At 33.6% G+C, this 25,056-nt stretch overlaps 1 protein-coding gene across 1 annotated transcript in view; it reads left to right on the top strand.

Moving 5' to 3' along the window:
* LOC124364759 (Golgi apparatus protein 1) overlaps nucleotides 1-25,056 on the top strand; it is an 86,464-nt gene that overhangs the window by 29,094 nt on the left and 32,314 nt on the right. Inside the window, exons 10-15 of the mRNA XM_046820479.1 lie at nucleotides 890-1,102; nucleotides 6,494-6,694; nucleotides 7,709-7,894; nucleotides 13,320-13,520; nucleotides 15,819-15,938; nucleotides 17,570-17,795. Coding sequence (XP_046676435.1) covers nucleotides 890-1,102; nucleotides 6,494-6,694; nucleotides 7,709-7,894; nucleotides 13,320-13,520; nucleotides 15,819-15,938; nucleotides 17,570-17,795 — 1,147 coding nt within the window. The remainder of the gene's footprint in view (nucleotides 1-889; nucleotides 1,103-6,493; nucleotides 6,695-7,708; nucleotides 7,895-13,319; nucleotides 13,521-15,818; nucleotides 15,939-17,569; nucleotides 17,796-25,056) is intronic.

The raw sequence follows: 25,056 nt of genomic DNA, 5'->3' as shown, positions 1-25,056 counted from the left end.
ATGACATTAAAAATGCATTGCTTAAAGAGCTTAAGGCTATCCCAGAGATCGATTGCATTCATATGTAAAAGATGAAATCGCAGATTTCAAAATGTACATCGTAAGAAAAATAAAAGTTTTAAAAAATGGGTTAAAAGGTTTATTCATATTGTATTATACATATTTGCACACCTTTAAGTATTCTCTTCCTACTTCTATATGAACTCCAACACTTCATGCACATAATTTATCTGTTTTGTAACTTTCCAAACTTTGCGTGTATATCAGATTAAATATTTTAAAGTTAACTTCAAACTTATTCCATTGTAAATATATGTACAGTTTTATTAGTAAATTTTTCTCTACATGAGAGAAGGTGGAGATTGCATCCGGGTATGAGAATGAGCAGAATGGTACTACAGTCGCCTTTCTCCAGGGTGGCGTCTGACCTTCTCTTACTAAGTAGAGATGTCTTCTAAGTGTAGATGTCTTCTCGGGTTATAGGTGTGATCACGGGACATGGTCACCTGAAGAAGCATCTTCACAGAGTTACATCCTTCGGGAGGATCCACTCTGTAGAATGTGTGATGAACAGGATGAAACTGCCGAACACTTGCTCTTTGATTGTTCTGCAATAGCAAGGGAGCGGTATGCCATCTTTGGTAGTTTGGAAAAGAGTAGTGAATTTCCCCAGGAGGACCTGATAAGTTGTTTTCGGCCGTTTGTGGAACTGCTGAAATCATAGACTGGAAGGCCTCGTGGTGTGCTTCCGGGGTGCGCAAAAGGCCCTTGAGGCTTAAGTGATTGACAATAAGCCGCCCCATAGAAGAAGAAGAAGGAAGTAATTTTGGAGTGTAACTGATTTGCCATTAGATATCTACTATAACAGTGTGACTTGTGTTCTGTACAGGCTGAGTTGCAGGCGGCCAGTGCAGGGGATGTAATGGACTGTCTGATAGAGCACAAGAATGAGCCAGAAGTCCGCAGCAACTACAAGTGCAGGTCCACCATTGAGCATCACCAGCTGGTCTCACTCAGCGATTACCACTTCACTGTCAAGTTCAAGGAGGCATGCCGCATCCACGTGGCCAGATACTGTCCTTCGGCTCGCACCAAGGCTAAGGTAACACTTCTCTTGTAACAGATCAGTTCAATTCAAATTCAATTTTTAAGTTGCTTGGGAGTGCCAATGGCTGAGCGGTCTTAATACGTTGGACTTTGGATCTGGGTTAGAGATAGCGCAGGTTCGAATCCTGTCTGTGACGGAAGCACTTTTTATCAGCACCATCGACCTTGTACTGTATCGACTCCCCCTTATTCTCGCACAGGCCAGTGGTCCATGAGGACAGGCAAAATAAGGCATAAAAGGGGATCGGCTTCTCCTTTAAAAAAAATCGGTAAGTGAAAATACAATCGTCCATAACAAATGCCTAATTATATCTAAAGACCAAAATAATTAATAAAGAAAAATGTAAGTCAGCTTTACATTAGACTAAATTCAATTTATTTCATTGCTGTAGCTACTAAAGAGATTCATAACTTATAAGCAGTATTAACAGATATTAAATTCAAACGTAGTAGTTTGGGTCGGAGGCTAAAATCACAACTTCTGGTCATGTCAATTTCATCCCTGTGGGGATTGCCTATTCTCTTTCTTTGCTGAACTTTAATACTGGAAGTATATTTTTCGCTCGTCTTCAAAAAAAGAGCAAATGGTCCAAGTGAATTTAAAATGATTACATTACTGAACCACATCATACGTTTGGCAGTATAAAACAACCCACATTCCTGTATTGGAATTTCGATATTATGGCACAACAATATCAGGTAGTCACATATTATCACACACACACACACACTTGATCTTCGTCATATAGCGTCACCAACGTATGGCAATTTATTAATCCCACAAACTGATCTAGTACAAATGACACACCAACTGGAGGGCTCGATTTGACACAACTGAATACAGATTCTCAATAGGCTATAGTACATTTTTAGAATAAGGTATTGTATAATTGGTTTCTATGTGTTCAGGGGGGACGGCTCGATTACTCCACTGATCGTTGGGCCCAACGACCCTCCTGGAAAGAAATGTAATTTTTACAGAGGGTCGTTGGCCAACGGCCCATTTTACAAACATGTAGAGGTTCGATTACTACACTGGGTTCGTTGGCCCAACGACCCTATTTGTTTCATTCTGTAAATTGTAAATAAAGGGTCGTTGGCCCAACGAACCTTATATGTTTTATTTACTGGTATAGGTTCGTTGGGCCAACGGTCAGTGGTGTAATTGGACCATGAATTAATAATTAAGCAATATTATTTAAAGGGGGTCGTTGGGCCAACGAACCTAAGTGAAATGAATCATACGATGTTTCAAAAGAGGCCGATTACACCACCAGGCGTTGGCCCAACGACCCACGCCGCTAACATTAGCTCATTTCAGCGGCCAGAGGGTCGATTAGTCCACTACTTCATTCTCCTTCTCCTTATAAGTAGAATAGAATAGAATATAGAATAGAATATATCTTTATTGAACATATTCTTAGAGAATAGAACAAAGGTCAGTGTTTATGTCACAATCAGTGTGTGAGTCAGTGTATGTAAATTACAAAGCGCTTGTCCTCCACTGAAGGTACTCCTGGGACACTGTAGTATGGATGCTCCAGCAGCCAGCTTCTTAAGGAGGCCTTGAAGTTCTTCTCTGGAAGCTTTCTTAGGTAGTCAGGTAGATTGTTAAAGAACATGGCTCCTTTATACGATGGTTTTTTCTCGAACAGAGTCAGATGATGATGAGGGTCAAGGAGGAAGTTGTTTCTATGTCTGGTGTTGTAGGGGTGGATGTCGCCAGTTCTTGCGTGCCCTGTTTTTGTGGCAAATAAGATCGTCTCTAGGATATAGAGTCCTATGATCGTCAGTATTCCTAGATGTCTGAAAGCTGCTCGGCATGAGTCCATTGGTCCTAATCCACTTAGAGTCCTGACAGCCCTTTTTTGTATAACGAGCACCCTTTTAAGATTTCCAATTGTCGTACCTCCCCCAGGCTATCAGTCCATATCTGAGATGACATTCAAATAGGGAAAGGTATGCTGTCAAAGCTACTTGAGGGCTACTGATTTGTTTTTATTCTTCTCACTGCATACAGGCTACTATTAAGTTTGTGGCAGAGTTGATTGATGTGAGGTTCCCATGAGAGGTTTTTGATCAACAGTTAGACCAAGGTACTTTCCTGATTTAATTGTAGTTATTTCTGGAGCCCGTCATATTGGTTTGGGTTAGGTGTAAAGACTAGCTGTTGGGTCTTTGAGTCATTTAAGACTAAATCATTGAGGTGGCAGTATTGCTTAGCCACATTGTATGCAACAAAAGAGTCTATATCTAGCTGAGATTTGTTCTTATTTGCTAAAATCAAAGCTGTGTCGTCAGCATACATTACAATTTCACAGTGGTTTTGGAGATAATTTGGGAAGTCATTTGTTAGGAGAATGTACAAGACGGGTCCAAGCACGGAGCCTTGAGGTACTCCTCTGCTTACTGGTATTGGCTTGGATTTTACTTTCGTCACAGTGTTTTTCTCCAAGTAAGTAAGTTCTACTACTTGTTCCCTGTTGCTCAAAGTAGCTCTTAAACCAGTCAAGTTCCTTGTCAATGACTCCAAGAGAGTGTAACTTTTTCAGTATGAGTTCATGGTCATGGCAGTCAAACGCTTTACTAAAATCCAAAAATAGGCTTGTTGCAATTTTTCCTTTTTCCAGATTGTCGATGATTTCTTCAATTAGTTGAGCTATTGCTGTTGAAGTTGATCTGTCTTTTATTAAACCGTGTTGTCTAGGGGTGAGAAGATCGTGCTGCTTGAGGTGGCTCAGTAGTCTATTTAGTATTACTCGCTCCAGTATTTTAGAAAAAGTAGAGATTAGGGAAAATTGGCCTGTAGCTGGTGGCTTCATTTGTTGCTCCACATTTGAATTTCGGATAGTCCCCTTGCAGGCAATGTTTTACTTTTTTAGCACTCCAGTTAATATGTCGTTTTAGTGTTGTTCTCGAGATACTAATGTATGTAGAAAATATGTCATAACTGATAAAGTAACCACATATATATTAAAATACTAAAAATCAAATATATACATATTAGTAGGAGTATGTACTATTATATTAGTATTAGTACCCACAAATGCTATTATGAGATGACATTTGTTTTTATCATTACCTGTTTAATATTTATATAACAAGGTTGATAAAAAGTATAAGTGGTTTCATATTTAACCAAATATATATATTATTAAATTTCGTTGATAGTTATATTTTGCATGGTTAATAAGAAGTCGGTAAAAATGTATTGAAATCCCGTAAAACGTTGTTAGATGCATATGTTTTACAAGTTTAGGAAATAATTATAATAGTAATATCATATAACATCTTAAAAACTATTTCAAACCCGATTATTTTTCATAATCAAATGTATTGAGAATTATTTTGCATTTAAAAAAACCTATTATTGTAAGATTTCTGAGGGTCCATAATCCTTAATATCATGTTGAAAATTAATAATTGTTAAACAGTTTATAACTACATTTAGAAGCGTTATTTACATATTTTATGGTGTTTGACATTTGACACAGGTTATTAACATATTATTACATAAGAATGCAATTTTAAACGAACGTTATGTGTAGTTCGATAGATGAACCACTTTCACTTAAAGATATTTGTAATAATTTTAATTTGCAATCTTAAATCTTTGGAGTCAAAAATTATAAAATACAAACAGCATAACAAGACACACAATATAACACCAGATTTATACATAAAGAAGAAAAAATATAGTATTTGTCGATTACTACATTGCCTGTGACATAAAATAATTAAGGTTGACTGAGGTTTTGGGTAGGACGTTAGCTAAATTATTCAATTAATTCAATTTAAATAATTTCAATAAGATGGATATTCTTTTGAAATAATCTATAATGAATAACTTTATAAACTATATCTGGACTCCTCCTTCATACAAACACTTATTCATTGATATAGAAAATAATTATGCAATAAATCTACACTATTTAACGATGTGTTATTGTTTAGGCCACAATAAATCAATACTGGAAATATATGAGATAAAATCTAAATAAAAATACATTTTAAATGATCAAGAATTAGTGTAGATTGTTTATACCAGTTTATTTCATAAAAATATTTCTATGAAATATATATATTTTATATTTTGCTTACGATACTTTGATTGAGCTGCATTACGTTTATAGATTACCTCATATAGAATACCCGATATAGGGATAAATGTAATGCTTCTGTCACATTCCATTAATAATCAACATTAGGCCTACTTCTTCAGAGGCTTCTATTTTAAAGTTGGCAACATATTCTCAATGAAGCTTTAATGATTGATAGTTACCTTTAATATATACTGTAAATGTAGTTTATATCCATCTGAAGAAATGTACCAGATACACGAAAATGTTTAAATGCTTCAGAACATTATACATTGGCTTTTTGCAGAGATTTGGCCAGTTCTTTTACTTGTACATGTATATGTCTATGATAAAAAAATCGATACTAATGTAGTTTCAATAAAGATTAAATCACGCTTTTTGCCGTTTATACAAATTTTATATAAAACATATATTTGTTTAGTCACGTCAATGATGTAGAATAAATTATAACTAAAAAATATATTACGTTTTATATTAACCAATGTAATTTTTTCTGTACCGACAAAAAAATTAATAATGTACAAGTTACCTCATACCTGCATTTAATTAATATATAATTTATAATAACATTTATAGTTTTATATATTTATATTTTCATCAAATGTATTCACGCTCATAATGAAGATAAAATTACTACAGTGCAGGAGGAGCGGCTGCCATACCACCTGCCCTTGTCCATAGTGGACTAATCGGTCAGTGGAGTAATCTACCCTTTTCATTCTGAAATGCATATGTTTTATTTGATCGGGTCGTTGGGGCCAACGACCCAGTGGACTAATCGAACCTCTATAAAATTATAAAACGGGTTGTTGGCCCAACGAACAGTGGTGTAATCGAACCTGCATTCTACAATTTAACTTGTTACTCCAATAGGGTCGTTGGCCCAACGAAACCATATACGTTATTAATATTTGTAAGTAAATTTTTGATCGTTGGGCCAACGAACCTTGATTGTAAATTTACTGTTTTAAATTGTAAATACGGTTCGTTGGGCCAACGACCCATTTTAGTTATGTTTCACTTTATGAAACAAATCAGTCCGATTACACCACGTTGGGCCAACGACCCTCTTATTTTAAACTAAACTAATGTTTGGGTCGTTGGGCCAACGATCGGTGGAGTAATCGAACCGGACCCTTTTCAGGTACTTGTTCATGAATAGATGTTACTATATTTTATTACTTAGTAATATAATTATATAATTTTGTTGTAATCAATAAATGATTTGAACACCATAAATGGTGTAAATGCATCTGTGTAGCTCATGTTGAATGGGTTGTGACCAGGTGGTGGAATGTCTGAGTGAGATAGTCCGCAACGACACCTTGTCTGACTCTCGACATCGGATACCTCGTGACTGCCGACAACAACTCAAGACCCAACTCCTGCAGCAACGGGAGAACATTGACTTAGACCCTGAACTGAAGAAGGCCTGTGGCGATGATATCGCAAAGTTCTGCTCTAATGTGAAACATGAAAATGCACAGGTGCTGTTCTTTTCCTGTCTCATTTCAGAGTTGTATACAGGAAGTGAAATAGTTCACTTAACGGTTACTTTGTTTTTGGACAATTTACTGTTTGTGAAAGCAAAAGGATTTTTTCAAACATTAGCTACCGTTGTGTGAAACAAAAATAAAAACACAACGTTTTGAGATCTGTAATGGGTTGGTCTATTAATCTAATATAAGAAGTTTCGATTAATTTCGTTTTCAAGAAAAGAAAATTGTATCATTCTAATTTATGATATAATCTTGTGACTAATTAGCATATTTTTTATTTATTTTTGAGGTAGTATGTATAGAGTTAATTGTAATTTGTAGCTTCTGAATGTCACAACCCATTGGTATTAATAGTTTATTTTGACCTAGTTTGTAGTCTATAATAAAGCTTAGTTGTCCACCTTAAAATAAAATAGCAGATCTCAAAACATGCTTTTTGGTTCACGTAATGAAGGCAAATGTCCGATAAAATTATTAATTACTTTACTTTGTTAGTTAAGTCCATTAAAACATATAAAAATGTATGTTATTGCAAATTTCGGAAAATAATTACCAGGTGCACTTATAAATCTTATAATTGTGTTATCCATATTGTTTATATACATTTTACATACAGTAGATGAGGTAAATAAATTAGTGTAGAGATTTTCTACAATATCGGTTATTTGATTAAAAATTATAGATTTTAATAGTATAGGGTTAAATAAAAATTAAATAGAATTATAAATAAAAATAGAATTGATTCAAATATTGTTTCAATGGGTTTAAACGTCATTAAAATCCTTTCATGTTTTATAAAATGTGTTACAATTACTTTCAGCATTTTAAAAGTATTTTAACTATTTAACATTCAATTTTGAAAGTATATTTTTGGATTTAATTTTGTATTTTACAATTTGCATAACACTATCAAAGATAGCTATTGTCCAAAAGTGGTAAAACTATTCCTTTGTCATGTGTGTTCAACTCGATAATAACTGAAATTAATTTATTGTCACTTAGGTTTTGGAGTGTTTAGAAGAGAAGAAAAAGAACTTAAGTGCAACTTGCCACCAGAAGGTATTTTTCATTGAACTTCAAGACTTGACTGACAGTTCCACAGATTATACCTTGCTCTCGACCTGCAAGCCTATGATCCGTCTCTTTTGTCAGCAGTACGATAAATCTCAGGCTCTCATGTGTCTAAAGGTGACTGTCAAGATTTTCATTTTTTTTTTTAAATCCACTAATTTAAATAATTTTATTCACTGCTTTTTATTTCACTTGACATTTATAGTTTGTTTAAATTATAAAAGTAGTTTATAGAAGATATTTCAGAGCTTTTTTACCTTATAGAGCTTTAGGTGAAATTATCATTAATAATAGTGTTTACATCTTAAAGATACAGTAATAAATAAGACATTCGGCTAGTTTTTGTTTTATTCAGAAAGAATACAATACTCTCTTTGCTGGAATTTATCTACAAACTAGAAAATAGAATAAAATGCAATCCAATAGCTAGTCTACATTAAAAGGGAATAAAATAAAATTGTTACTTATATTTTGTGAATTATTTATGCTATAGAAGCGTATATTTATTATTAACAGCAAGTAATTTAATTTTATATAGTGGATAAATTGGGAGGAAATTGCATTTAATGAGGATTTGAATGTTGGGAACACCAATTTTCTGATCATTTGTTATTTTTTTTAATATAAAGTAGTATCCAAAAAAGTTAAATAACTTTTAAAGCTATATACAGGGTGATTCAAAAAGAATACCACAACTTTAGAAATTTATAACTCTGCAGAGAATAAAAAGAAAGCTAAGCACAATATGTCGGCGAATTAAGGAAGCTCTAAAGTTTAATTTAGTTGCTCATTTGTTCACTTGTGGCGCTGCTGACAAGGCGTCAGCGTCAGTTGATGCTAAGATGGCGACTGCTAACAGAAAGCTTTTTGTGTTATTGAGTGAATCGACAACAGTTGTTCAGCGTGCATTTCGAACAAAGTATGGTGTTCAACCTCCTGATAGGTGGTGTATCAAACGTTGGTATAAACATTTTATAGATAATAAGTGTTTGTGCAAAGGGAAAAGTTCTGGACGGCCGCACATGAATAATGAAAATGTAGCACGCATACAGCAAGCATTTGTTCGCAGCCCAGGTAAATCAACTCAAAGAGCTAGCAGAGAGCTGCAACTTCCACAAACAACTGTATGGATATTCCTACGAAAAAGGTTAGTAATGAAACCTTATCGTCTGAAATTGGTTCAAGCCCTTTCTGCAGCTGATAAGATCAAAAGAATCGGAAGCAGATGAATCTTTCGTTTCGAAGTAGATGATAAAGCTACTTTCCACATTAACAGGAAATTCAACCGCCACAATGTCCGTGTATGGGGCACTAATAATCCGCGGGAAACAATTGAGCATGAACGTGATTCGCGTAAGGTAAACGTTTTCTGTGCAGTTTCAGTCAATAAAGTTTTAGGTCCCTTTTTCTTCGAAGGTGCTACTGTAACTGGACTACAGTATCTGGAGATGTTGGAGAATTGGCTGTTCCCTCAGCTCGAACAAGAAGCACAACAATTCATATTTCAGCAGGATGGAGCACATTGGCACTTATCTGTCAGTGACTACCTGAACGTCAACTAACCGAGGCAATGGATCGGCCGCCAGGCAGCCCGCAACAGAGCACTTCATCACTGGTCTCCAAGAAGCCCTGACCTTACCCCCGTGATTTTTTTTTATAGGGGTATGTTATGGATATGGTGTTTTGGCCACCTCTCCCAGCCACCATTAATGATTTTGAAACAAGAAATAACAACAGCTATCCAAACTGTTACGCCTGATATGCTACTGAGAGTGTGGAGTGAGTTTGAGTATCGGGTGTTTTTGCTCGAGTGTCTGGAGGGGGTCATGTTGAACATCTCTGAACTTGTTTTTGAGTGAAAAAAAATATGTTTAATACTCTTTGTAGTGATGTATAACAGAAGGTTCTATTATGTTTCTTCCATTAAATAAAAAATTTTAAAGTTGTGGTATTCTTTTTGAATCACCCTGTATAATTTTCTTTTCAAAACAATAGTATGTCCTTAACCCTTTGGATGCCAAGCAAATTTCAAGATTCGTTTTGAGTAATGCCATGCATGTGAGCTGTGGGTGTTTCCTGAGTGCCAGTGGTAAATGGCCTATAACAGCCAAGTGTGCCAAGCACAAAACAGCTATTTTGTTATGTTAGACTAAAAATTGTATAACCCCTATCCTAATACTGATAAATGGACAATTTTTGTTTTGTTTTGTAGGTTATGAAATATACTGTTATGTAATAACAAAGTTTTATGATAATATCCAAAAATATAAATAAGAAAACTTAAAAAAATAAATAAAAAAAAAAATTATTTTATTTTTTTTTTTAATTAGAAAACTTATATTATTTTACTATTTATGTAAACATATGTTACATTTTACATTCGTATGTATAATTATGAACCAATATAGAAAATTTCAGAAAGAAATATTGAGAAATAAAAGTTTTATAAGATTTTTAATAAAACTTTACATTTGGACTAAAATGCTAAAATATTGACAATATAATGTAAGGGCATGTTATTGTAAGGACTTTTCTAAACAAAACTATATTTATTAAACTAGCATTGAGATGGTTGAAAAACATTGGTTAGGACCCTAATGCATGTTCACAAAAAATAAAACATGACAAATAGCCTATTTTTTTATATTATTTGCTTTTACTCACCCTCAGTTATTGAAAGGCAGAAAAAGTCCAATCTTCAATCACTCACTATTTTTTAGTGCCTATAGTCTACAGCATAGGCCTATTGAAAAATGTTACTAAGTCTATAAAAAACTATGCAAAGAAATGTCTCTATATAAAATATATACATTGTTACATAAACGTTCAGTCTATTTACACTCGTGGCGGGGGAAACAGTCAAGGTGGCAACCCCGGGTGCACTTGACACATACTGTCCTGGACCTTATACTATAACAAGTTATATATCAATTTGTTAAGTAACTCTTCCCCTTTCGTTTGATGTATCTATTATGAAGATTCGCTTACTATATGATTTAAAAAAATAATATAATCGCAAAGCCGAAAATATCGGCCCGCGGCACACTTCGGTTAAACGTAATGGGCCGAAAACATCGGCTCTCGGCACACTTCGGTTAAACGTAAAGGGCCGAAAAATATCGGCTCTCGGCACGCTTTGGTTAAATATAGTGAGCCGATAATATCGGCCCTTGGCACCCAAAGGGTTAAAAAATACTCTAAACTACTCTTTTTACATTTGTTGATTCAGGTTTAACATCAGTTGACATATCCAAATTTTTAAAATGAGAAAACATCTTTTTTAAACTATTTTCAATAGTAAAACTGTTTCAGCAAGCAGAAAGCAATACTTTACGACTGCACATTGTTCATATGTAACTTTCTATGATAAAAAAAAATTAAAAGAGAAAAAAAATAGCACTAGCAAAAACAATGACAATGGACAAACAGAACAAGTCAGATTGACAATGCAGGTGGCACTTCACTGCTAATGAGCTGTACTATGCATTCTACAAGATCCTCTCCCTAAGCTCTATTCCATTTTCTTTTAGGTACTCTTTCATATTAGACTTAAAACTAATGCAGTTAAAGTATGTGTTTTATGGGGCTGTCTTTAACCCATTAGCCTACTTCGACGAGACCATCTCGCCGCTAGCGCTATGCACGGTAAAATACTTTGACGAAACCATCTCGCCACCAAGTAGTTCGCCTATTTCTCACAAGATGTCAGCACCATTCAGTCCTAACTTCGTTTCTGTGTTCTATGCAATAATGGGAATTGAATAATTTAACTTTACAGCTTGGCAACACTGCAGTTGGGGAAGGGGAACATAAACAGACGATCGGAACAAGTAAACAGCTGACTCGAGTAAACAAACTAAGCGTGTGTACAATGGCGTGACATGGAGCTTTACGTAGTAGTGAAATTGATCGTTATATTGACAATGACGGATTTATTTTAAGTGAATCTGATGGTGAAATCGGTTCTAATCATGTGGAAGAAGAGTGGAGGATTGATGGTGATGAAGAATTCAGCGACGGTGAGTCTGACAATGCCCTCTCAGATATTGATTTTGAAGAGATGGACGTAGGCCTAAACAATGCCGATGATCCTATGAATGATTTACATTTACAGAATGTTGAAGACGTTATTAGCAGTGTGGCTTCTGGTGTAACTGGATTATGGAATTTTCCAATATGGAATGACGAGCCAAACGAACCTAAAAATATTGTGTTTTTAGGTTTTTTTATAAAAGATTTTTATTTTTAAATTAACTTAAAATTAACCAAAATTAACATTAACTTACTATTTTTAAGTCGACAGTATTTGTATACTTAAAAACATTGTAATAATAAATAATTGTCAGTAAAAAATAAAAAGTGTTTATTTTGTAATTAACATAAAATTAACACAAATTAACAAAATTAACAAAAACAAAACAAAAACATTAACTTTTTAATTTTTTTTTTGTGAAAAATATAGTTTAGGATGCTTTTATTAAATATCCCAAGTTTTATTAAAATCTAAACAGTACAACTAGAGTAATGGAATTTTAAGTAAAATTTTCCATTTTGGGCCAAATTAATTGGATTTACTGTGGAGTTGAGAGGCTGGAAATACTAGTAGGCCAATGAGTTAAATTACTATATAGAGACCATATCTCAGGTATGATAATCATGTAGATTCTTTGAGTATATTATTTTGATTTGGTTGTTTTAAAAAATGTTTTGTAAATAATTAAGCATGGTACTGTCAATATATTTAGTTCTTTAAATTTCTGTTTGCACAATTAATGATGGCAAAAAATTAACCCATTAGCCACTCAACATTCTTGCGCCTAACCTCCATGTACAAATAAATTAAATATGCAAAAAATGTTCTCTCACAAAACATTCAATTGTGTTGCTATTTGGTTGACTGAACTATTGTTTTTTGCTAATGAAACCGGTTATAATATACTGTAATTAATAAGCACTGAAGTATATAAGGTTTTTTTCATTATGAGAATATTTAAAAAAATTATTTCTTTTTTGTAAATTTTGAAAGCAAGAAATTGTTTTTAGTACAAAACACAGTAAAGTTATAATCTATGATATTTGGTGTAGTTTTATAGGAATTTTACTGTTTTGTTTAAGTGGAAAATTTTATTTCATTGAATTATTTTAATTTTTTCAATTTCACTTAGATTTTTGTAAAATGCGACATGTGTTCTCCTTATACAAATCTTAGAAAATACGCAAAAAGCGCAAGGGTATGGATCACACTCATTTCTATGGGGTTAATACATATTTATATGTATACTTACTCAAGCCAAAAAAGAAACCTTGAGTAAGTATTCATATAAATATGTATTAACCCCATGTACATGTTATTTTGTTTAGTTTTAATACATAAACTTTATTATTTGAGTCCATACTAATGTTTAAACAAATATTTAATAATGTATCTCGTCATCACGTTACCGTCTCGTGATCAGCGTTTTGGTACCATTCTATATCTAACTATTGAAAGATGAAACTCATGTTTTTTTAGTTATCCTGATAACTTGTAATGTCCTTCCAGAAATACAAGGATGAAGTTTCATTTGACAATAAGTGCCGACTTCTGGTGATGCGGCGGATGATAGAGCAGACGAGTGACTACAGGTTCAACCCTCTGTTGGCCATAGGTTGCCGCATGGACATAGACAAGTTCTGTAACCATATTGTGGACCACCAGCCTAGAGATCAGGAGCTGCAAGGAAAAGTCATCAAATGCCTTAAGGTGTGAAACATAGCTCTAATACTTATTCTTACAGTTTGGCCGATGATATATAGGCCATGTTTTTATAGTCTATCGGCTCTAATAGGTCCCCAATCACTGCACTAGTACGTACTTCCTCAATTAGATCCTCCATTTTCACTTCGGAAAGGTTCACAGAACCAGCCACTTATAAATCCAAAACACAAGCTCCAGTACACAATAGGGAACAGTGCTAAAGCAAAAGTAAGTGATTCAGATAGTTGCACAATTGAAGTTTAAATAATCTTGCAAGGAAGCCTTCACATAGTTAAAACTGTTGACTCTGTGTGGTCTGTACATATTGGAGATAACATTATTTTGTATGCCCCTGAATGCCCTAGCATTTTTTCTCAAGAAATACAAGAATAACAGTTTTAGAGGGATTTTCACAAATCTAATGACACTAAAATTATTTAAATTGAATAACAAATAACTGATTTAAAGAGTAGATTTACTGTGACAAGACATGGCCCACATTGAGAGCTGCCATTAATTCAGTTTTTGTATTGTTGGCTATTGTCTGAGAACCTCAATGTGGACCATGTCTTGTCACAGTAAATCTGCTCTTTAAATCAGTTATTTGTTATTCGATTTAAATATGTTTGGTGTCATTAGATTTCTAATAACATTTTCTAAAAACTGCTATTCTTGTAATGCTGGGTTTTAAGATATTTAAAGTTTAAAAGATCTAATGGCTACCATTTTAAAAATACTAAAGATAATTTCACGATATTTTTTTATCATAAACATTTGAGGCAAATTCCATATAATTTAATTTATTAGATTTTATGATATTCATTGTTTTATAAAAGTTTAAAAGTTGTTATGGCCTACATTTTGAAAATACTAAAGATAATTTAATGATATTTTTTTCATTAACTGGCCTTGTTAACATAAACATTTGAGCCAATTTTGGTATAATGTAGTTTATTGAATTTTGAGATATTATTTTTTTAATAAAACCACATACAGACAGACAGGTGGGAAACTAAGCATTGGAGACCCATGTTCATATGGTAAAATAAATTTGTTTTGACCTGAGCAATAGTGTGGTATACCTTTGTCCAGAGAGTTACAGGACACCCTTTATATCATGGTCTTCTTCAATAAAGAATTTTGAGTTTTGAATTTCAATTGAAAGTGCGGGTTATTCGTTGTTAGATTGATCAGCAAACTCCATCTGCTCATGTGTAACTTCAACCGTGTCCAAAGATCGCTCGATGAGCAACTGGTAGCCACATGTGATGCTGCTAGTGGCCATGGTCCTGCAGTGTGAACGGTCCCATTCGATAAGCAGGGAAGCTACATTTTGAAACATAGCTAGCATACATTCAGCCATGCTAGCCCTGTGCAATGTGGAGTGGCCTTAAAAAAAGTAAAAATAACGTGGACTGAAAATGTGACTAATCTTCATGGTGTTTGTTACATTCACAGTGACAGAGTCAGTCAAGATAGTCACTGAGCAGTACATCCTGTAGTAAATGTGCTAAATCACCTGGAGGGTTCACTTTCTGTTATTTTGTACCTTCCAGTTTAACCTTCTGTGGTACAGCAAAAACCGATGTGTCACTTATATCTGGATAACCCTAATGGATGTCAGGAGTGGCACATTCTAACCACAAATGTTGAGATACTGAAGTGTTGAACGATACTTCAAGTCTACTGCGGAGGATGACTGTTGGAGTGGATGGGGCTCCCTTAGTGTTAAAGGATAATGCTAGCGTAACTTCCCCTCTTCTTCTAAGGGCAGCCTATTACCATGCACTGAAGCCTCAAAGGCCTTTTGCGCAACCCGGAAGTGTACGATGAACCCAACCAGTTTAATGTTCCTGCAGTTCTACAAACTGCTGAAAACAACTGGTCAGGTACTCCTGGGGAAAGTCATCACCCTTATATCCATACCCCTCTCTTCTTCCAAGGTGATATGACTAAAATAAGAGACCCACTACCCTTCTCATTGGATCTCAACATGTAGCCCCTACTACGACCTTATTCATTTTGAAAATCCTATCACTCCGGAAGCAAGCACAAAAGTCCTTTTAGGACGAACTGGTTGACTAACAATGAGTGGTTTTGTCCTATGTTGAGTTTAGTCCCTCTCCTCCACAATATTGAATCAATCCTTCCCACAATGACAGAGCTGTGTAAAATGGTGTGTTTAATAATTATCGAAGAATAAAATGATTGAACTCATATACAGCATATTAGTTTGTTAATAGAGATATATTAATAAAATAAACATTAGCAAAATTAATATTTTCTGTTTTAACTTACTTTTAGGTGAAATTCAGAGAGGGTAAGCTGCGAAGTGAGTGTGAAGTTCAAATGGCGAATGTACTACGAGAAGCTGCATTGGACTACAAGTTGAATCCTTTACTTCGGAGTTTGTGCCAAGAGGAGGTAAATTTATTGGTGTATGTATTTAGAGATAACTATTGGGTTTTATGGAGACCCAATAAAATCCTCAACATAATTAATTTAAGGTGTTTTTATTACATATTAAGTTGAAAATGTATTTATAAGTTGATGAAATGTTTACACTGTGCTTAGTAGTAATGTTGTAGGTATGCCAGTACTCACGCCATCTGTACAGTAAGTTATGATGTCCGTAAGTGGCTGAGCATTAGCAAAGTTTATTACTTAAGGGACTGACAAAATTTAATTTATCTTGTCTGCACGTTATCTAAAAATGAACTGACCTATGGATAAAGCTTTATTTCTATATAAGTTAGCGAAAATATTTACATTTGTGTTATGGTTAGCCATGATTGTAACAAGAAAATCTCATATTAGATAAATTTTTAAACAAACTGAGTAAAATCATATCATATAGTAACACATGTAGCTATAGAATTGTAATATTTCATGCAATCCCAGAGAAGCCTGTTACACATGGTGTGGTGTACTCTTACCTCGTAAATACAAGCAATAGTGTTGAAGAGCCAACCATTAATGTTAATGTATAATTTAACCATGGATGCACTAATGTCACATAAAAGTGAACTCAGTAATTTGAGGATGCGTTGGTCATCACATTTATACCATTGAGAAGTAGAATTTGACAATACAGAATCATAGAAAAATCCATTCTCTGTGCTATTTTTTTTATTTATTGTTGGTAGAAAATGAAAACGGAGAATATTTCTAAGTGAACTGGAGTTACTTTTTGGTTATTCAAAATTTCAAGATAACGCCTTCTTAAATAGGAATTGCCCAAAATGGGATATAATTTCAAATTATATATAAAAAAGACAACTATCTACATTTTACCCATAAATTGTGTTTTTTTATTGACAATAGACAAATATTTATTGTACAATATGTTTTCTGTTATCAGAATGTAATTTAAAAAACTGGTACATAGTCAATGATTTAAACTACATAACTAAAGCATATTCTAAAACATTACTTTTAATACATTTTATTGATATAAAAACGTTATAAAACACATTGATTAAATTTAAGACTTAAACCCATTTTAAAATTTCTTTAAAGATATATTTTTATTATTCGTTCATCATAAACTGTCTTTGAAGAATTTATTTACATTACAATATGTTTTTTGACAAAGTACTTCATTTAATTTTTTAGTAAATTTAGATAAAGGAAGTTTTTTATACAACTGTAGAATATTATTATACAATTTCAATTACGTATCAATAAATCCAAAGACAAAAATTTTAATTTGACTATTAAAGGTTTCATAACGTTTTGTAATGGAATTTTATGTAATTTTGGGTTTAGGTAGGGATATCCGGGATTTGGTATTTATATCCAGGTTTTGGAACAGAAATCTGGTTTTTGGTATGGGTATCCAGGTTTTGGTATGGATTTCCATTCTTTGGTATGGATATCCAGGCTTTGGTATGGATATCCAGGTTTTGGTTTGGATATCCATAGTTATTGTGCTGCCCTATAAATCCATGTTTCTCCAATCTACTCGTATCTTGGCCACAGACCCCTCCATTCAAACCAGATATAGATATTCCTGATTTTACGAAAGTGTTCTCCAATTTTTCTCACACTTCCAGATCAACAGGCTATGCCAAGACAAGGACGATGGCAAAGGGGGAACAGAAGAATGCCTGAAGGTGGCCCTTCTCCAGGGTCACATCACCAGCAGAGCATGTAAGCTGGAGGTCGCAGGGCTCATAGAGGAGGCCAGAGCTGACATACACGTGGACCCCATCTTACACAAGACCTGCTCCCTGGATCTGCGAAAGTTCTGCTTCGACATCGAACAAGGCGCAGGACGACGTAAGTTGTATAGTTATTGTGTTGTAATGGGATAGTTTATATTGAATACACAAAGAATTAATGTAATTACTACTAGTCCTTATTTGTTTCCAAATTTAGTGAGTTCACTTCAAGATTCAAATTCAAAGTATTTATTGCACATTGGCATTTGAATAATTACACTAGTGATACAAACAGGTGCATGGTCAAGGTTTTTTAAAGGTATAACTAAAATACAAGCATTGCAGTATGTACTGCATATATTGTCTATATTGTATTATGTCTATAAAGAAGAACAAAATCATCGTTATTTTACATAGCCTGATAGGATGATATGGTGTAATAATAAATAATTGGGATTTTAAAATTGATTAGTTACTGTTTTACTTATTGTTTGAAAAATCTTTCAGTATTTCATTTACACTGTAATAAGCTTTTTCTATGAGGAGGATTTTGATACTATTTTGAAAATTATTATTTTTAAGCACTTTTAAAGGTGATAAAGGTAAACAATTATATAAGAAAATTCCCATATACAGTGGACTTTTTTCAAATAAAGAAGTTTTGTGAATTGGAAAGGCAAGAAGATTTTTGTGTCTACTATTGTGATTATGCTGATTTTTGTATTGGTCAAAGGTGTTTGAATTTTTATGGATTAAGTTCAACAATACAAAAATATATAATCCTGGTGGTGTGAGTATTTTAAAATTTTTAAATAGCGGTCGGCAGCTCTCTCTAAAGTTTGCCCCAAGCATTGCTCTCAGAACAGCTTTTCGGGCAAGATCAAACAATATATTTAGAAATTTAAACCTTCATTAAGTTGCACCTCTTTTTAAAAGTATTTATGACAGAAAATAAATAATTAAACTTTGAGATTATTGTTTAATCCACCTTTTTTCATAAGTAAATAACTGATGGACCTATTTTAGTTGGATATTAAATAAAACACTACTCTCTTTCTAGCTGTAATTTTTATAATTTGGATGTATATAATTTATACTTTATGAGATATTCTCACATTCTGCTGCACCACTCCACTCCCTCTCTTCCCTTTCCATTCCGCTTCTCCTCACTCTCCCCTTTCCTATCTCCTCTCTTGAGAGGGAGGAATGGAGTAGAAGTGAGTTAGTAAAATTTATAATGTGAGGACCCTCATAAATTTATAGACAGTGTCACTAAAATTGGCCCACCTAAATTATTCAAACATGGTATTATTTCAATTTATGTATATTCCATACAGTGATCATGAAAGAGCACACTCAAAAACAGCATTTTCTGAACAAAAAATTATCACTAATAACAATGTTTAATTTGTTATTGTGTATGAGTAGACACTCTTTATACATTAGCATTGACTTATATTCTAAGCATTCCATTTTCCAAAAAAACTCAAATTTACACAAGAATAAAATGTACATTTGAAGTTTATACTTTTCAAAAATAAATAAATAAATAGGTTTGTCGTTCAAAAAAGAATGTTAATTATTCATGCACAGTTGGAAGTGCTTTATATCTCAGAAAACATCACAGCCACCGCCTAGAGTGATTCTTTTATTGCTTCCTCTGAATGCTTCCCATTAGTTTTTAATCACATTAAGTGGTGTAAGGTGTATAGATTTGATATATATATGAGGTGTGATCAAAAAGTTCCAGGACTGAATTTTTATACATTTATTCATACAACATACAGGTTATTCGAATTTGTCTCCTTCAAAGTACTCCCCTTGAGAAGCTACACACTTTTCCCACCGGTGTTTCCACTGATCAAAGGCCCCAGAAAACTCTTCTTTTGTAAAGGTGTTTAGCAGCTCCGTCGTTTTTTTCTTTAATTTCATCAACTGTTTGAAATCTTCGTCCTTTCAGGGGTCTCTTGAACTTCGGGAAGAGAAAAAAGTCTGCTGGAGCCAGGTCAGGTGAGTAGGGGGGCTGAGGAATGACAGTCATTGCGTTTTTTTACACAAAAGTCACGGATAACTAATGCAGAGTGAACAGGAGCATTGTCATGGTGAAGGGCCCAATCACCACTTTGCCACAGCTCAGGTCTCTTTCTTCTCACAGCATTACGCAATTTTCTGAGGGTTTCAAGATAAACAAAACGATTAATTGTTTGACCTTGTGGAAGGAATTCATAGTAGACAATACCTTTACAGTCAAAGAAAACCGTAAGCATGACCTTCACATTTGATTTGACTTGACGTGCTTTCTTGGGTCTTGGAGAGCCTTTTGATGTTCATTGTGATGATTGGGCTTTTGTTTCCACATCGTAACCAAAAACCCATGTCTCGTCTCCCGTAATGACATGATCCAAGAAGCTTTCGTCGTCATTTGCCTTTTGAAGAAGTTCCTCAGAAACATGAATTCGGTGTTGTTTTTGGTCTTCAGTCAACAGGTTTGGCACAAACTTTGCTGCAACACGACGCATTTGAAGATTTTCAGTTAAAATTTCCTGACATGACCCAAATGAAATGTTACACTCTTCTGCCATTTCACGGATTGTTAGTCGACGTTCTGATCGTACGAGAGCATTCACTGTAGCAACATTGTCATCATTGATTGACATTGAAGGGCGTCCGGAACGAGCATCGTCGTCTATGGATGTTCGACCATCTTTAAACCTCTTGAACCACTGATGGCAGCATGATCGGCTTAGACATTCTTTACCAAAAGCCTCTTGTAACATCAAAAAGGTTTCAGAAAACGTTTTGTTCAGTTTCACACAAAACTTCACACAAACACGTTGCTCTTCTTTCACATTCATTTTCATTAAACAAAAAAATAGCCATACTCTATAAAACTAATCTCAAACAAACTGTGCTAATGTTACTTTCAGTGATGTTATGATTGATCTGCAAACACAGCTGTATTACTGTTGAGTCAGGGAATACAATGCTGCCAACCGCATCGCTGTGAGACATTGCATTCCCATAGTATATAAAAAGTCCTGGAACTTTTTGATCATCACACCTCGTGTATATATATATATATATATATATATATATATATATATATATTTACGGAAACAAGGCACTTGATGGTCCTGTGTTATACAGCGACCCATGCAGGTCCATCAAGCCCCCTATTTAAACCTTCATATAACCGTGTTATGAATTTGTTCTCAGCATACATTTATGTTTTATAACTTGCTTGATAAATGTATGCTAATATTTTTTAATATATAAAAACTTTTGTCCACATGCTGGTCCGCGTGTAATGAGCGGTCCATGTTGGTCCTTTTTATACACCGTACAATTAAGCGGTACATGTTGATCCGCGGGTCGTGTGGTTGGTGGTGGGAGAAAGAGGGGAAGGGACCTGCATCTGCCTTTTGATTGTAATATATTGAAAAGACCTGTACTTGCCTTTCGTTTGTAAAACTCCAAGTTGTAAAGCATTCATTTCACATATTCTATTTCATTTTAAGGTAATCAATAATATTACCTTAGGTGAAAGTAACAGAATATCTTGGATAATCATTAATATTAAAACATAAATTGCTGTTGCATCTGCTCTGTGGTCTCCTTATTACCCACAGACATTTATTGTATTTCATAATATTAAACATATATTTCAATAGAATGACATTTTCTAAAATCATACGCATTAAAAATATTTTCAGCTTAAACTATTTCTATATTTACAATTATAAATAGATATGGTAATGCGCATGTTTTAATGTAAGTAAAATTTATCTATGCTGTGCATTTTTGTCATAATACTGTTTTTTAATTTGTTAATGGGTCGCGTTTCCGTAGTGAATTTTAACATAAACGTTAATTGACAGTGGCTGGTTTACACACGGAGAATATTATGCCTCAAGCGTCTCAATTATTGCTGGGTAGTTGTGTTGTCAGCAAATCAGCGAAAGGATTGCATTGAAATAGATAAAATAACAGCTTTATTTTTCCAGAACGTTATAAATTTTAAAGCACTCTTCAAAGTATTTTTTATTTTAAAATTTTAAACATCTAAATCACATATATCACCATAACACACTAAAAGAATGTAAACATTCTACATTAATATCATTTTAAAAATAATACACCAATCATCAATGATGAACTTAAATCTAAGAATTGTTTTTAATTTAAACTAATTTTCGAATATGATCAGGGACCAGGAATGTATACACGTATAGTCCTACTAATTCCATACTAACAGCTGAATTACATCTACCCATTTTATAAGATAACTAGCAACATATTTATCTCCTAAAATTATACATACGGAATGAAATGAAAAATAAAAGTTGTACATTTTATAATAAATCTGCCATAAAAAATTTAATTATAACTATGTGATATTGAAGGGAGTTGAATTCGCTAAAAGCTAAAAAATAAACATTATACCAAGTTTATACAAATAAGGTTTTAACATTTCAATTTATTGTGGACAAAATCTTGAGCTGATCTTGTAAAATATTATTAGTTCTCAGGTACTGCACTTAACTGTAAAGTTTTAAAATTTATTCCTTTTTCCTAAATGTTTTACAGATATAAGTGCGCACAAATTTTATTATTTTATTAAATTCGCCTATTTTTAGTCATTGGCACCTTTAACAATTTTAAGAATACAGAAGACCAATGCGCAATACTGTTTCTTACGTTACCCCTTTTATTGGCCCTTTAATTTGTAAATTTCGAATGTAACATTTGATGTTAGTCTTTCACTACTTTAGCCTATATTGGTTATGGTTGTATTTTATTTAACAATCATACAAGAATTTACTTCCTCAAATTACATATTAAATGTTTGATTGCAAGAAACCACTGAGCACTAATTTAAAGTTACTGAATTTGGGAAGAAATATTTTGGTATTACACAATGAGATATTACACAAGCATATTTCCATATAGCATAATATAAAACCATAAAATGTAGCTAAGGTCTGTTCACACTCTACATTCACAGATGGTAAAACCAACTCTTCGTTATACTCTGCATTAAAAGATGGTACATAAAAGCAACATAGATCTTTTCACATTCTAATTCTGTATTAAACATACCGGAGTTAGTTAATACGTAGTATACGAGGGTGGTCTGAAAAGTTTGCTTTCTGAACGTGAAGATGGAAGGTTCGTTAACAAAAGCTACTGAATTTCGTCTGTTGACAGTTATTAAAAAAAGTTTTAGCTATTTTCGACGTGCCGTTTTTATGTAACAGTCGAGTCAGTTGATGTGAGTGTTTTTGTGATATGGACGTGATTATCGCGCTGCCATTAACTATTTGTGTTTGAAAGGCAATACGCCTTATTAAATCAAAAATTAGTTGGATTCTGTGTATGTAAACTCTGCACAATCATTTACCTCAGTGAAATTTTGGGCTGCTTCATTTAAAAATAGCCATAAGATCTTGAGAGACAATGAACGCTCGGGACGTCCAAAAACTGCAACTACCCATGAAATCATCGACAGAGTTAACCAAATGGTGCTAGACGACCACCGAATTAAAGTGAAAATATATCAACATTTAGGCATGAGAAAGCTGTCCGCGCGTTTAATGTCGCGTTTGCTCACGTTAACCCATAAAGGTTCGAGGATGAACATTTCCAACGCTCTTCTGGCGCAGTTTAGGTAAAATTATCCAAATGCGCTGATTAATAACTGTAGATAAAACTTGACTACACCATTATACACCCGAAAAAAATTACAAAAGGGGAACAGACTCAAAAAAAGAATTTGCTGCTTCTTTGGTTAGGAAAGAGATGACGACTGTTTATGCGATATTAATAGAATTAATTTAATAGATTAGCTTCAAAAAGGAAAACCATTACAGGAGCATACTATCCATCATTACTTGACAAGGTAAAGGTAGACATTTTTTAAAGAAACGCACACATTTGTAGAAAAAGAATATAATGTTTCACCAAGGCTACGAACCTTCTCGTCCCTTAACGGTTATGATGGCGAAAATCCATGAATTACGGGTTTAACTGCTTAACCATCCGTCTTACCAGATCCAGTCCCAAGCGAATTCTTTTTGTTCCTTCATCTCAAAATTGCGCTCGGAGGACAATGTGATCGTCAAATGAAGAGGCAATCGCCTTCGTGAACAATCATTTTTCAGAAAAATATTCCGAGTACAATTTTTACGGGTTACAGAGATGGTATCGCTGATAGACGTGTGTAGAGTGACAAGGAGACTATGTTGATTTTTTTATTTCACAAATTATGTCATGTTTGTTAGGTCGGAAAACTTTTCAGACCACTCTCGTAGATATAATTCATTATGAATGGCTTTTAAGACCTACATACATTGAACGTAGGAAATATTTGTCAAGTTCATAAATTAGGACCAAAAAAACTGATGGATATCAAAATTTTATTTTTGTACGTAATTTAGAACTTTAGGAAAGGAAAAAATATATCTTCATAAATAATTACTTATTTAAAGTTACACATATCTTAAAAATGTCTATATTTAAATCAAACATAATTTATTATGAATTTTATTATGAATAAAATAAAAATATTCCTACAAGCCACTTTTCTAGCACGTACTGTAAAATGTATTATCCTTATTATCTCTGATTTTTAGGCCTGGATATAACATGAAGGTATTAATAATATTATAAATGGAAAATTGCTTATGTTTGTTTGTTTTCCTTTCACGCTTAACTATTTAACCCATTGTACTGTAATTTTACGTAGACATTCCTAAGACCCTAAGACACCCTAAGGTTCCTGGGATGGATAAATGCATATTCTTATTTCGAAAATCTCTTTGGGCTACGCCCTACTGGTCTATAAAATAGCTAAAAATTCCATTTTCCGTCTCTACAGTTACAAAAATTAGTTAATTAAAAGAGCCTCTTAAATGTCAACTGTTGTAAAATACTATAGGTGCGAATTTTGCACATTGATTATTTTATGATTATTATTATAAATTTCTTTGTGTTAGGGAACCGCCCCAAATAGAGAATGGCGTGAAAGTACCGATAAAAAGGTTTAAAAATATATATATTTTTTAATACATATCAACGTTTTTACAAACCTAATGCTTAAGCCGAATAAGGCTACTTTACTCATATGTGCATTACACTTGATTAGGGGGTCTAGCCTAATAAGCCCTCCCCCCAATTCTTTCACATTCATGAAAACGAATTCAAGATATTTCTATCGATTTAAACACTACACGACACATTAATAACAGTTAAATATACTCTTATGAGATAAATATAGAAGAAGTTTCCAATGTTGCTTGATTTTGAAACTTCAACGCCGCGCCTTAGTTTTGCGTATATAGTTGTTTTAATTAAATCAAAATTTTCCTGAAAAATAGTAA

This window comes from Homalodisca vitripennis, chromosome 6, assembly GCF_021130785.1.
Source record: "Homalodisca vitripennis isolate AUS2020 chromosome 6, UT_GWSS_2.1, whole genome shotgun sequence".
Taxonomy (NCBI): Eukaryota; Metazoa; Arthropoda; class Insecta; order Hemiptera; family Cicadellidae; genus Homalodisca; species Homalodisca vitripennis.
The sequence above is the reverse complement of the archived record's forward strand: the minus strand, read 5'-3'. Positions and strand labels throughout refer to the sequence as shown.